Source organism: Microtus ochrogaster, unplaced genomic scaffold (genome assembly GCF_000317375.1).
Source record: "Microtus ochrogaster isolate Prairie Vole_2 unplaced genomic scaffold, MicOch1.0 UNK5, whole genome shotgun sequence".
Lineage (NCBI taxonomy): Eukaryota > Metazoa > Chordata > Mammalia > Rodentia > Cricetidae > Microtus > Microtus ochrogaster.
The window spans coordinates 3,183,409-3,196,735 of NW_004949103.1; the positions used below are offsets into that span (position 1 = coordinate 3,183,409).

At 47.6% G+C, this 13,327-nt stretch overlaps 1 protein-coding gene across 2 annotated transcripts in view; it reads left to right on the top strand.

The window, feature by feature from the left end:
• Window positions 1-13,327, top strand: part of Crmp1 (collapsin response mediator protein 1) — a 54,136-nt gene that overhangs the window by 26,310 nt on the left and 14,499 nt on the right. For both annotated transcript variants that reach the window (XM_005365951.2, XM_005365952.2), the window contains exons 3-6: window positions 3,511-3,695; window positions 7,828-7,992; window positions 11,593-11,654; window positions 12,838-12,918. In XM_005365951.2, the coding sequence (XP_005366008.1) occupies window positions 3,511-3,695; window positions 7,828-7,992; window positions 11,593-11,654; window positions 12,838-12,918 (493 nt within the window). The remainder of the gene's footprint in view (window positions 1-3,510; window positions 3,696-7,827; window positions 7,993-11,592; window positions 11,655-12,837; window positions 12,919-13,327) is intronic.

Genomic DNA, 13,327 nt, shown 5'->3' on the forward strand with positions numbered 1-13,327 from the left:
GCATATGGTACATGAGCAAATGGGTTGGGGAGCGTAGAGAAGATGGGAAAGTTGAGTATTAGGTTGGAAGGTGCCCTGCCAGTAGGACCAGCCTGGGGCCATGTGTGCGTTAGGATTTGGAAGAAGATGGGAGGAGGAGGCTGGTGCTGCACACTGCAGCCCCCGTCTGTGCTCTATGCACTAGAACCCAGTTCGTGAACTTCGGGCAAGGGGCTGGAGGTTGAGAATACACACACAGAGACAGACCGACACACAGACCTTCAAACACTGGTACCAAAAGCCCCCCTTTTTTTATAGCGCCATGGAGGCTTAAATACACTGCAGTCAATGGCCAACAGGTGAAAATCCCATCCTCTGATCCTCTAGGCTAGGCACAGCTTCTAGTAACTTCAATTAGAAGGCTCTAGACAGGGAAGAGCAGCTGAAGGTCAGGACTTAATTGGTCCTAACAGGCTGGAAATGCTGGGGTGCATTAGGAGAGACCACTTATGCAAAGTACAGTAAAGAGTGGGGCTCAGTAGTGTGGGCTGGTTACTGCCTTCCTTCTTTCCAGTTCTGGGAACTACAGAGCTAATAGGGAGGTAAGAATGGGCCCTACAATGAGTGCTTTTTGGGTACCTTGGCAAGGTGCTGAGCCACGCAGGCTGGGGTTCTGTGGCTCCTCAGGTGACCTCACTGGGTTGTGCTGCCTCTGTAGTGGGGGGGGGGAGTCATATTCAGATCGTTGCCCTTCCATGTTGAACACATACTGGGTACTACATGAGATGATTCATATGGTATGAATAAGAAATTCAGCTCTGCAGAAGGGGCCCAGTGCTCAGTAGGGCCACTTGTAGCCTTAATGAGCTACATGTCCTCCTGAAGCTCCTTCAGTTTCCAGAGGATCCCAAGAGTTTGGAGGGGAGTCTGTGCGCTCAGGTGGGAACTATGGAAGGGAGATGGACAGCTCTCATGACAGCTGTCACAGTTAGGGTTTGGATGTCCCCTTGGCAGGCCTCCACTGCATTACTTGTGGCTATGGGGCAGCCATGTGTGATGCCAGGGTTCCTTAGGAGAACTCAGCTGTTGTGGGCCTGCTTACCTGTTTCTGCTCATTCTAACTCTGTCCATTCTCACTCGAGAGGCCTGAGGCTTTTGCATTGTACCTGGGTTGAGTGCTTACTGGGACTGGCGTTATGGTCACCATGGCAATACTCTCCTCTCCACTACTGATGTCTTTGTCCACTTTATAAAAGTCAGGGGGCATTTGGAGCATCTGGATTTGGCTTTTCAAGTAAATTTGCTGCCACCTGGATTTAGTGATGCCATCCCAGTGATGACTTTGGAAGCGGCTGAGCTCTCATCCTGCTCTGGTGGACACTGTCTCTGGTTGCCTTGACATTTCCACAGGGGCCAGGCTGCTAGTTGCTGTGGTTGCCCTTCCCAGACCTGTTGTGAGATTCCCTCCTGGGCTCCTATCTCAAGCAGGGACCAGATTGCTGGACAGCATAGCACACTTGGTCATGTTGGTCCAGCCCTCTGGGAAGCTAAGAGTCCCTCCGGAAAGTTATCATTTGCCAGAAGCCTTGCAGTAGCCCTGGAAGCTTTCCTGCCTGTTTAAAACTGTACTCCAATTTCTTGACTAAGGTGAGGGCGCTGTGCCCAGTCCATGTAATGCCATCCCACAGCCCAGCGCTGCGACACACAGATTGATTTGTTCAGCTAGATTCCCAGGTCTGGGTACAGCAGGGCAGGTGCCTCTAAAAAGGCTTCTCTTGGCCATTGATACTATCTTGATCCCGTGTCATCACAGGCTTATCCCTCTGTGTGCTTCGTTGTCCTAATGTTTTTATAAAAAGGTGAATTGTCTTATTTTGTTTTTGAGATTATAATTAAATTTCTCCCTTTCCTCCCTCCAAACCCTCCCATATATCCCTCCTTGACTGCTTTCAAGTTCATCGCCTCTTTTCTCATGAATTGTTATTACCTGAGGATATGTATACTTATATACATATATATATATATTCCTAAACATAACCTGCTTGGTCTTTACAATGCTACTTGTATGTATGTTGTCAGGGCTGGCCATTTGGTATGTGATAGCCAGTTGATGTGCGTTTCCCTGGGGACACAATGTCTCCTACTCTCAGTGTTCCTTAGTTGTCTGTAGTTTTTTGTGTAGAGTTGAGTCCTCATGGACTTTTTTCTGTCCCCCTTCGGCATGTCAGTGGCTGTCATCCTTGTTCCTCTCATGTTTGGACAGTCACGTCAGGGAGACTTGACAGGTGCAGCCTCTGACATTACTAGGAGACACAGTCTCAGAAGAAAGTCTCCCATCCTCTGGCTCTTACGATCTTTCCACCCCCTCTTCTGCAGCGTTTCCTGCTCCTCGAGTGAGGGAGTGTTTTATAGATGCGTCCTGGGACTGGGCTCCACAGCTCTGCATTTTGATTGGTTGTGGCTCTGTCACGGTCTCTATCTGTTGTAAAGAGACGTGTCTTAGATGAGGGTTGAGAACTACACTTGCCTGTGGGTATGAGGACAAATGTTTGGGTTGTTTTTAGGGATTATGCTGGTTTAGTAGTGACTTGAGGTTCTCCTCCAAGATCCAGGACTCCACTAGCTCTGGATGGTTGGCTTGGTTTTCAGTCCCAGACATGGTCTCCCTCTTTTGGGCAGTTCTTAAGTCTATTTAGAGAGCTGTTGTTTACCACTGAGGTCTGCCATTCTGATCACGGATACAGTTCATAGGTGTCACAGTTGTGCAGGGCTGTTGGCTGTCTTCCTCCTGATGTCTTATTATAGAAACTCTAGTTCTTTTGGATTAGGCTTCACCCTCGTGACCTATTTTACCTCTGTGAAGACCCTGTCCCTACTACAGTCATATTCTGAATTTATGGGGTTAAAGTTTCAACATAAGAATGTTCGGGGGAGCCGGGCGGTGGTGGCGCACGCCTTTAATCCCAGCACTCGGGAGGCAGAGGCAGGCGGATCTCTGTGAGTTCGAGACCAGCCTGGTCTACAGAGCTAGTTCCAGGACAGGCTCCAAAAACCACAGAGAAACCCTGTCTCGAAAAACCAAAAAAAAAAAAGAATGTTCAGGGGACACATTTCAGTACCTACAAGTGTCTGTGAAGTCTTGTGGGACTGATAAGACCTATCATGGCCTCACTCAGTGGCTCTTTCTGTATTCTTTAGGGGCTGTCAAAAAGACAAAGTACCCTAGGCCTGACCACTTTGTAGAGAGGCTGGTTTCTTCTCAGCTTTGCCATCCCACGTCCTGGAGTCTTCTAGATAGCTTAGCCAAGCGACCAGCCCTGTGGTGCTTCTGGATTTAGCCTAGGCTGCTGTCAAATGCTACAGCAGACTCTAAGCCCTGGGGGTGCTGTATCTGAGTTCTCCTTTTCAGACCAGTGCCCTGTGTCAGCCTGGGTAGGAAACATGGACTCAGAGGAGTTGACGCTGTACAGTTGGCCGCCATGCTTGGTTTTCTTTTTAAAAACTAAAGATTTCTCTGTTATTTGCCTCTAGACAAATAGGAGAGAACCTGATTGTTCCTGGTGGAGTGAAAACCATCGAGGCCAATGGACGAATGGTCATTCCTGGGGGCATCGATGTCAACACTTACCTGCAGAAGCCCTGCCAGGGCATGACCTCAGCTGATGACTTCTTCCAGGGCACCAAAGCAGCACTGGCGGGTGGAACCACAATGATCAGTGAGTGGCACTGTCCCTGGCCTTAGGGACGTGGGCAGTGAGCTTTCCCCTCACCGTTCGTACACACTGGTGTTTGATCCACCAAGCCCTATAATCAGAGTTCTCTGTAAACTCCTCACCACACTCCTGTCACAATCAATATAGGTCATTGCTGTGTGTGTCTCTTGTACAGCACAAAAGAGTTCAGATATATGGGCATTAAACTTTTAAAAGTTACTTTACTCTGTATCAAGGTGAAATTGTTACCAATGTGGCATAGTCAGGCTGGGTGTTTGCAGGTTCTTAGCCTAGTATGCAAGGAATTGAAACAAAAGTTCCCATAGGTTTGCAAATGTAGCAAAGACATGTGATTCAACTCATAGCCAGAATAGGTCAGAATACACTGCAGGAGACATGAAGAAGACATGCAGGAACCCCATTATTTTTATGGGGATCGGAGGAGTTTTGTTACTAAGAGCCATAGTGAGGGTGGTTCTATTTTGATTGATAGATTAGGTCACATAATTATTTTTCTACTGTACATATCCCTTCCCATAATACATCTGAGTCTAATCATATACACTCTCAAGTATGCAGAGACATAAGCTGGTAAATAGGAGATTCTCCCCAAAAGTTCCCTTTGAGAACACAGTTTTGCCTTACTGTACAAGCACCCCAAACCAGTTCAAGTTGGCTAGGTTTTTCTGGTGTCCTACCTGGGCATGAAGAGAGCATGATTCAATAGAACCTAAGATTGATGATTGTTAGGGGAAAGAAAAAACCTATTCCATTGTTCAGAGAGGGGTGTGCATGAAGCTCGATACATCTGGAGTTCTGAGGGGCTAACAGGTTGCTAGGTGCATTGTTCAGAGTGTGGTGTGTGTGCTTAATATGTGCAGGTGAGGGTCTCAGGCTTCCAAGTACATTATTATTTAAACAGGGGTGTGCCCAAGCCAAGTGGAGTCCCAGGTTGCTAAACTCTTCCCTATGGTTGCTTCCCTAAAAATGACTAGTGAATTATGGATTTCAATGCTCAGGATGAGATGAAAGTCTGCATTTAGAGTCTTAGAAATGAAGCAAATTTAAAAGTGTCAAGTCTTTTTCTCAGCTTTGCTGGACCACACTGGTTCAAATGTATGCTTGGTTCAAATGTATCTCTTTCTAAAAGAGAGAGAGGGAAGGAGAGAGAGAGAGAGAGAGAGAGAGAGAGAGAGAGAGAGAAGAAAGAGAAAAGAAAGAGAGAAGAAAGAGGTAAAAGTCCTCCCAATGCGTGACAGTGGCCTTTCTGATCCTAGAAGTGTAGCAGATTTTGATCTGGGGGTATGCTGGACAGAGGGAGTGTCATTTAAAGAATGCTTTGGATCATAGGGAGATCAAGCTAAACACAAACAATGTTCTGAACAACTTTCTGAAGTGTGAATTTGGCTGAAGTTACAACAGAAGGTGGAAGAGACTCACAGAGCAAAGTGATTTGCCTGTGGTTACACAGCTAGAAAGTGGTTATATTAGTTGTAGCTGTATCAGTGTTGTTACAATAATGCTATTCTAATGCTACATAATGAACAAGCTCTGGATTCTTTTGTTATACATTGTTATCACCAAGTACCTCAACTCAGTGGTCCTGTGACTCAGGATTGATAGACTCCTGAATCACACACTCCTGGTAAATGGCATCATGGTATAAACACCATGTAAGACTGGAGGAGATCACAAGGTAGAACTCACTGTCTAGTAAAGACATCAACTCACGGAGTGAACTCTATATCAGTGCTTTCTATGGGCACAAACATAGTGTTCCAGTCATCTTCCATTAGGTCCTACCTCTTGAAAGTTTCAGCATTGGAACCCCGGGGACCCAGCTTCAGATGCATGAGTACTTGACGGACCCACTCAAATCACATCTCTAGTGAATCTCAAACACTGTTTACTCTTCTGCATTTATATGTGTGGCCAGGAGGGAAGTGCTGTGGTGGCCACTCCAGGCTGTGGCTGGATCAGGGCACGGAGGCACTCCACTTTTGGAACGCAGACAGACTTATTGCATTCTACTCAAGACCCATGCCAGTAAGCTGGATGGGCCTGGGAGATCCCCAACTTCCTCTTGCAGCAGCATCCCTTTTCTTGCTCTGGCTCCCACCCACATTGGCTAAACTCAGTCACAGGGCCAGGCCTAACCTCCCTGAAGTACTGTCTGCCTCAGTGAGCCAGGGAAGCAGTGGAGTGGCCAGGAAGCCTCCCAGTTTATTGCAGCCCCCCTGGACCTGGGACTACCATTAGACCTGCTTTAATTTGGATCCTGTTGTGATGACGTTTTCTTTAAAAAGACAATATTCATTTGTTAAGCCCTTCAATTCCAAGCAGCTCATTTTTGAGCTCCCCAGCCTTACTTATCTCTGCAGAGCATACAAGAGGCTACATAAGGCAACTACCAACAGAGTCACATGTCTGAACCACCAGAACCAGGAGGGTATGGCTTGCCTGATAAGACAACTCAAGTCTTTCTTTTTTTTTTATTTATTAAAGATTTCCGTCTCTTCCCCACCACCGCCTCCCATTTCCCTCCCCCTCCCCCAATCAAGTCCCCCTCCCTCCTCAGCCCGAAGAGCAATCAGGGTTCCCTGCCCTGTGGGAAGTCCATAATGAATAGTTCATGGACCCAAGCAAGGAAATACTGAATCAATGCGAGCCTGAAACCCAGCAGGGCAAGCTCCGATTCCTGTTGTTCCATGTCTGATGTCAAAGGGCTTACATAGCTTTTCTGCCTGCAACGTGCTTCTCTTGATTGGGCTGATTCCTTGGCAGATATTCTGTGGCTCAGGCATGGCCAACATCTTGAGGTCTCTAATTCAATCCAGGCTGTAGTTTCATAGCTTCACAAGATGGCCCCTCAGAACTGCCATGTAGGCACCATGCATGCCACACACCTGACCTCAGTGGCTCTCCTGAACCCCAGAGGAAGGGTTCAGGACCCCTTTACTTCTGTATACTTCATAACTCAAGCCAAAGTCACGTGGACAGCACTGCTAAGTTCAGCTGCCAACTTGGGGTAAACCTTGGCCCCCTTAGATCACATTTGCAACAGTTTAAAATTGTTTTTTGCTTTTTAAACCCATTAGTCCTTTCCCCAAGTTGAGAGCTTAGCTAGAAAGGCCTTACACTGAGGACATCCCTTCCTTTATTCCAGTTCAGATCAGGCTCCTCCCTAACTTCCTTATCTCTTTCAGTATCAACCTTGGATCCAACATCAAATTTCTTGGTGCTATTTTTCCTCTTCATCCTGAGAGCTCAGGTCTTTTTTTTCAATTAATTAATTTTTAAAATATATCTTTTCTCATTTTACATACCTATCCCAGTTCCCACTCCCTCCTCTCCTCCCACTCCCCCCACATTCTCCCCACCCCATTCCCATCCATTCCTCAGAGAGGGTGAGGCCTCGCATCAAGAGTCAACAAAGTCTGTCACATCACTTGAGACAAGACCAAGGCCTCCCCTCCCCATCTAGGTTGAGCAAGATATCCCTTCAAAAACAATAGACTCCAAAAATCCACTTCAAGCACTAGGGATAAATCCTGGTCTCACTGCCAGTGTCCCCGCAGACTGCCCAAGTCACACAACTATCACCCACATTCAGAGGGCCTAGTTTGGTTCTGTGCAGGTTCCTTTGCTATCAGTCCAGAGTCAGTGTGAAAGCTTCTTTCTTGATTAGGAGCAGCAGGCAGAGAGCACACTGGGAAAGGCAGGAGTTTCTTGAAACCTTAAATCCTACTCCTAGTTACATTCCTCCCCCAACAGGCCACACCTCTTCAACTTCCCTAAACAGTCACCAAGTGGGGAACATGTAATCAAATGCCTGAGATTTATGGATGTAGTGGTTTACCATTTAAACCACTAGAGAGGTGATGGTGGGAATATGTTGATGGTTGTGGGTTATGATTATGGCATTGGTTATGGTGATGGTGGCAGTAGTGGGGGGTGATGATGATGATGATGATAGGAGGGTGGTCATATGGTGATATTGATGGGAATGATGGTGGCAGTGTTGATGGATGATTGTGGCAATGATGATAATCTTGATGAGGTGGGAGTGGGGGTGATAGCCACTGTTGCAAGAGCTTGGGATCTAAGCATCCTGACACATGTCTCTCTGCCCCAGTTGACCATGTTGTTCCTGAGCCTGGGTCCAGCCTGTTGACTTCCTTTGAGAAGTGGCATGAAGCAGCAGACACCAAGTCCTGCTGTGACTATTCCCTGCACGTGGACATCACAAGCTGGTACGATGGTGTTCGGGAGGAGCTGGAGGTGCTGGTGCAGGACAAAGGTCAGTGAAAGCCTAGAATGGGCTGTAGAATCCTTTGACTGTCTTCTGTGAGCCCAACTTAGAGCCACACACTTCTGTTGAGTGATGGAATGACATGCTCCCTCTTCAGGGAGTCTGTCCTGTACTCCTTGAAGCTTTGAGGAAGCATTTCTTCCCAACAGAATAAGCCTTGTCTCCGTCACTCAACATGGGAGGCCTTTGCTGGTCTAGCCTTACTCTTTCTGAAGCCTGAGACCATGGCTGCAATCCCCTGCCACCTGCCTCACTGTTAGCCTCTGCCCAAGTCATTTTCTCCATAGGAATGTCCCTTTTCTTCCTGTCAAATGCTCATTCTCAAGACCCAGATCAGCAGAGCCCTTTCTCCTTAGCCTGTCAGAATTGCTTTAGCCCTTAAATACCTGAAAGTTGGCTCTGGCCTTGTGGGGTACAACCTTTCCATTGCTCTTCGATTCTAGAACACTGGTTGTCTGTCTGGCTCTGTGAATGACTTTCATGACCATACATCTCTGTATCCCATTCAGGCTCACACCAGGTGACTCCACCCATGGCAGACATGTTCAACCGTTCATTGCATTGCATGGAAATGGGTCAGACAGAGACAGAAGGGAAGTGAAGACTGGTAACAGGATGGAACAAGTCAGGTCATGAGTGGTCAGTTCAGAGGGAACCTTCCAGAGAGGAAGTACCTGTCCTTCAGGGGATTCAAGGGGTGCTGGGATACACCTTTAATGTTTACAATACAGTCTGTGTTTTCTCATTATGAGAGTATCATTGTTTCTAATACATTAAAACCAGAAAAGCAAACATCTTCCCCTCCGCTTCTGCTTCCGATTGCAATGTGACATTAGCTAAGCATTACTGCCTTCAATTTCCTGTCTATGTCAGCAACTTTTCCCCTTAAGCGGTATACAGTCACTGTAATTTGGAATCTTTCTTTTCACTTAATGTTTTATGAGTGACATTGCCCTCCACGAGTAACTCTTTAATAGCATTGCTTATGAAATGCAAGGGCTAATTTGCTCAACTGTTTTCTTTTTAGTGGGCTTTTAGGTTTCCTGTTTGTTTTTATTATACATTGCATTTCGGTGAGTATCTCCATACAAAACCTTTAGTTTGCAATTTTTATAATTTCCTTAGATGCTGAAAAATGAAATTATAATGTTTTCTATAATGTTTTCTGGGACCTTGGCTCTTATGGCCAATTGATTTCTTGAAAGATGCTCCCATCCATTCAGGCATAGCCCACATCAGAGTCCCTGGCTCCTGAAGTTACACCGCTGGGTGCCACTGCATTTGTGGTGCCTTTGCTAATCTCAAGCTAGGGTGTCGTTGTGGCTTTTATCACACTTTTTAAATCACTAATTATGCTCGCTTTTTGTGTGGGTTTTTCCCTGTGTGACTATCCGATTGCCCCCTTAACTCTTATCACAGATTCCCTGTGTCTGTGCGTGCCCTGCTGGAAGAACGGCACACTTCCTCCGTGATGGCTGCTCTGACTCTTACTGCACATGTAGTCATCTTAGGGGAACCTGCCATTGTGATCTCGCAGTCCCCACCTAGCTCTGTAGTCTGAGTCCATTTCTGTGTACCTAGCAACTCGTGTGTGTCTGTGAGGAGAAGGGATATGGGGAGGGCAGGGGAGTAAACAATAGAGCTGTGTGTTCTTCAGGGACAAGTGACTGCCATACTATTAGGGAGGGGATGTCTGCTTAGATTTGGGTATTCATGACACTGTTCCCTAAGACTGGAGAAACACTTCCTTTTCTTGATTGGTGACTAATAGGAACAGCTCAAGCTTCCTGAACAGGATTTTAAATGTTCCCTAAGTTCCACAGCTTGGTCTTCTCCCTTTCTGTCCCATGTACTCCCTTCCGGTCCCTCTACTTCCTAAAGCACCCTTCTGCTTAAAGCATCTCTTCTTAGTCAGTTCTGTTTTCCGCTGAGCTGTGCTTCCTGGAAGAAGGCCTTCACAGATGCCACACTGGGTTTCCTGCCCATCCATTAACCCCTAGCTTAGCTCCATCATGACTCACAACACTCAGTGAGCTTGCTTTCCACAGCCCCGACCCCAGCCCAGACCATGAATTCCCTGAGGGTGGGAACTTGAAACAGTTTAGAAAGAGAAAAGCGTTATTTCTTTGCAATCTGAGAGGTTCCAGCCAAGGCCAGTTGCTCCATTGCTCTACCTGAGGCGAGGCAGAGCATCATGGGAACCATGGGGCGGAGCAGAGCCACTCACGACCTCAGGACACAGTGAAAAGAGAAAGGGTAGGGCATTGAGTGCACCCCCCTGAGTGAATGGATGTCAGAGCCCCCAGGATCCAGTCATGACCCCAAAGTCCGCCCGCGGGCAGCCTGACCCCAGCACATGAACACACGGGAAACACATCACATTCACACCATGGCAGAGTCAGTGTCTGAGTTTCCAGCTCACCCGATGAGCCCGGAGATTGACGGTGACAGTGATACTGCTTCTGTGTCTGTGACTGTGTCAGAAAGGCTCATCTCTGCAAGGGATGCGGTCTCGTAATCACCATATTTGTGCTTCCCACATACATATACTAATTGTGACATTTTTACTTGAGTATACTTGATTAGTCATTGATGTTTTTATACTAATCTTAGAGCACAATTTTCATTCCTAATTTTTCCCGTTATTTTTAGAGAAGAAATTTTTGTGACGGTCGTCTTCTACATATCAGAAGCCTCTTGTCTCTGTCACTGAATGCAAAAGAAGTCTCATCCCCTTTAATTCTTTGCTTCAGACTCTTTTTTTTTTTTCTCCTCCAAATATTTTCATATTCTAACTACAAACCAGAGTCAAACATCACAGGTCCCAGATGAGCAAGGCAAAGTGATCCATGAGGCATGGCCTCTGTCCTCAAGCAGCTTGTAGAGAGATGAGAGACAAGCTCTCTCCTGTCTGTCCCGTGCTCCCCCAGACTGCTCCTCATGATCAAGACCTGCCCTTTCTTCTCTTTTAAATTCATGCCTGCTCTGCTGCTCTGCCGAGAGCCTTCAGCACCCTCCTTCTGCAGGATTCCTCAGCCTTCCCCATTCACCCCCAGGACCTCGCAGCTTCCAGGGCTGTCTGGCCATCACAGAATGTGCTCCACGGCACCCCCTAGCGGCCAAAGACTTATGCACTAGATATAACGGTTGATTGCATGTCCTGTGCACCATGCACCAGCGTGTGGTCTGAACTGGGTCTGGCACTGAACTTCACCTTGTGTATTCGTACTACACTTAAAACAATGCAGTCAGGAGGCACATGCTTCTTTTGCTTCAGTTGGAGGAAGACATTTTCTAAAAAGAAGGCTATGTGCACTCTCCCCCCCCACCCCCACCCCCTGCACGGTTTCCAGGCCCCTCCTTCTCTATCCCCTTCCTTCTTCCTCTGCCTTCAGATCCAGCTCAGGTCTGATCTTTCCCAGAAGGTTCCAAGACTGGCTGCCACCCCCAAGCTCGGTCTGGTGCCCTGCCATGGATCCCGTGGCATCTTCTCTCTTATCAGCTACTACTGTGTACCTGGTCATTGACTTACTGGAAAGACCTTCACCTCAACTCAAACATGTTTTTCTCCATCTTATCTTGTGATAGGTGTCAACTCCTTCCAAGTCTATATGGCGTATAAGGACCTGTACCAGATGTCCGACAGCCAGGTAAGCCCTGCTGTTAGCTTCTCCTTTTCACCAGTACAGGCTGGAGCTGGCTGTGATGAGCAGGGGCATGAGGGGGTGGAGAACATTTACGTCTTGGGCTCAGGTCTCGCTCTCAGTACTAAGTGCAACGTGACCATTGCCCATCCTCTGCTTTTGTTCCTCCCTAAAAAGAGATGAGAGTTTGGAGCTGGGGTCCTTGGTGGGGTGTCCCTCACATAGCTCTCCTCCGGCGTTCTCTGGGCAGCTGCTTGGAGCTCATTGCAGACATTCAGGAGTTGCCTTCTGGATATGCATGTACTTGCTGCAGGCTGAGCATTGGAGTTCCCTTTGGGACTCAGGGGAGGCTGGGGACCAGTGCACAGTGGCTCTGCAGAGGCCAGCTGTGGCCTTCAGATGAATGCAAGGCACTGAGGAATTCAGTCTGTTTTCTCATCAGAAGGATATCAGCTCTCTGGCCCAAGGTGCAAAGAGCTAAAGAAGACACCGCTGTGTGTTTCCAAGGGTGGGCTTTCTGCTCGCACCCACCCTCCCTCCATCATCAGATCCCCTCTTCCTCCTAGAGAAAACTGTGGACACCAGTGCCAGCTTGCCATACCCGCTGCTTGCTGGGCAGCCGGGAACATCTTTCCCGGTATCTCTGGACTTGGGACTTTTACTCTCTCCACCCTTCTAGAGGTTGTCAGAGTGCTGAGTGCTTTAATACCAGTGAAATCCAAGGATGGTTAGGAATTGCTCTTTGGCTATTACTGCAGAATTGGGCCAATGGTGGCCTTTCCATGTCTGGTCCTCCAAAGAAGCACCTTGAAGTAGATAACAGCTTACTTAGCATCCTTGAGGCCTTTGGTGCAGACACCCAGGGTATCTAGAAGCAGGAAGTTGGTTGGGGTGCATGAAAGTGGCAGTATGTATATATGTGTGAAATCATGACTGGTGCTTCCTGCCTCTGACCCCCACCCCACCTGCACGCATGAGTCTCAGAAGAAAGACAAAGAGGATGGAGGTGTTGTACTGGGACCATGAGCCTCTGATTGAATCAGTTTGGCCCCACCCAGTCTCCTGCTTCTCGATCTGGAAGACGGTGACCCATGGGGTCTGCAGAGGCTGCAGGAGTGGGCAGAGGAGCAGCCTTTTAAAGACACGAACTGCTGCACCTTGATTTCTCACCAGCCCCATTTCTCTTTAGCTATACGAAGCCTTCACCTTCCTCAAAGGCCTGGGAGCTGTGATCTTAGTCCATGCAGAAAATGGAGACTTGATAGCTCAGGTGAGTGGTCAAGGTTCTCCTTCCTACCATAAAGGGACCCCCTTACAAAGTAGACTGTAAAGAAGGGTGCATCCTCTATTAGTGAGATGGGTGAACAGGGAAGGGAGGAACTGATCACCGGGACTCATATCACATGTGATGATAAGAGACATTCCCTTGTGTGCAGTGCGCCTACTGGCAAGACATGCAGCTTCTGGAATCTGTTTTTCCTTCTGTGTTGTGAGGTTTCTGAGCAAAACTGTTATGCAAGTAGGGAGGGATAAGGGGTGCCATGTGCACGCAGCTTCTTTATATGTGAATTCTGAAGATTTTACTCATTCTCATAGGTACATAGTCAGCACTTAACCAACTGAGGCTCCTTGTATTAGTCAGGGCTCTCTGGATAGAATGATGGCATACTCACACCTAC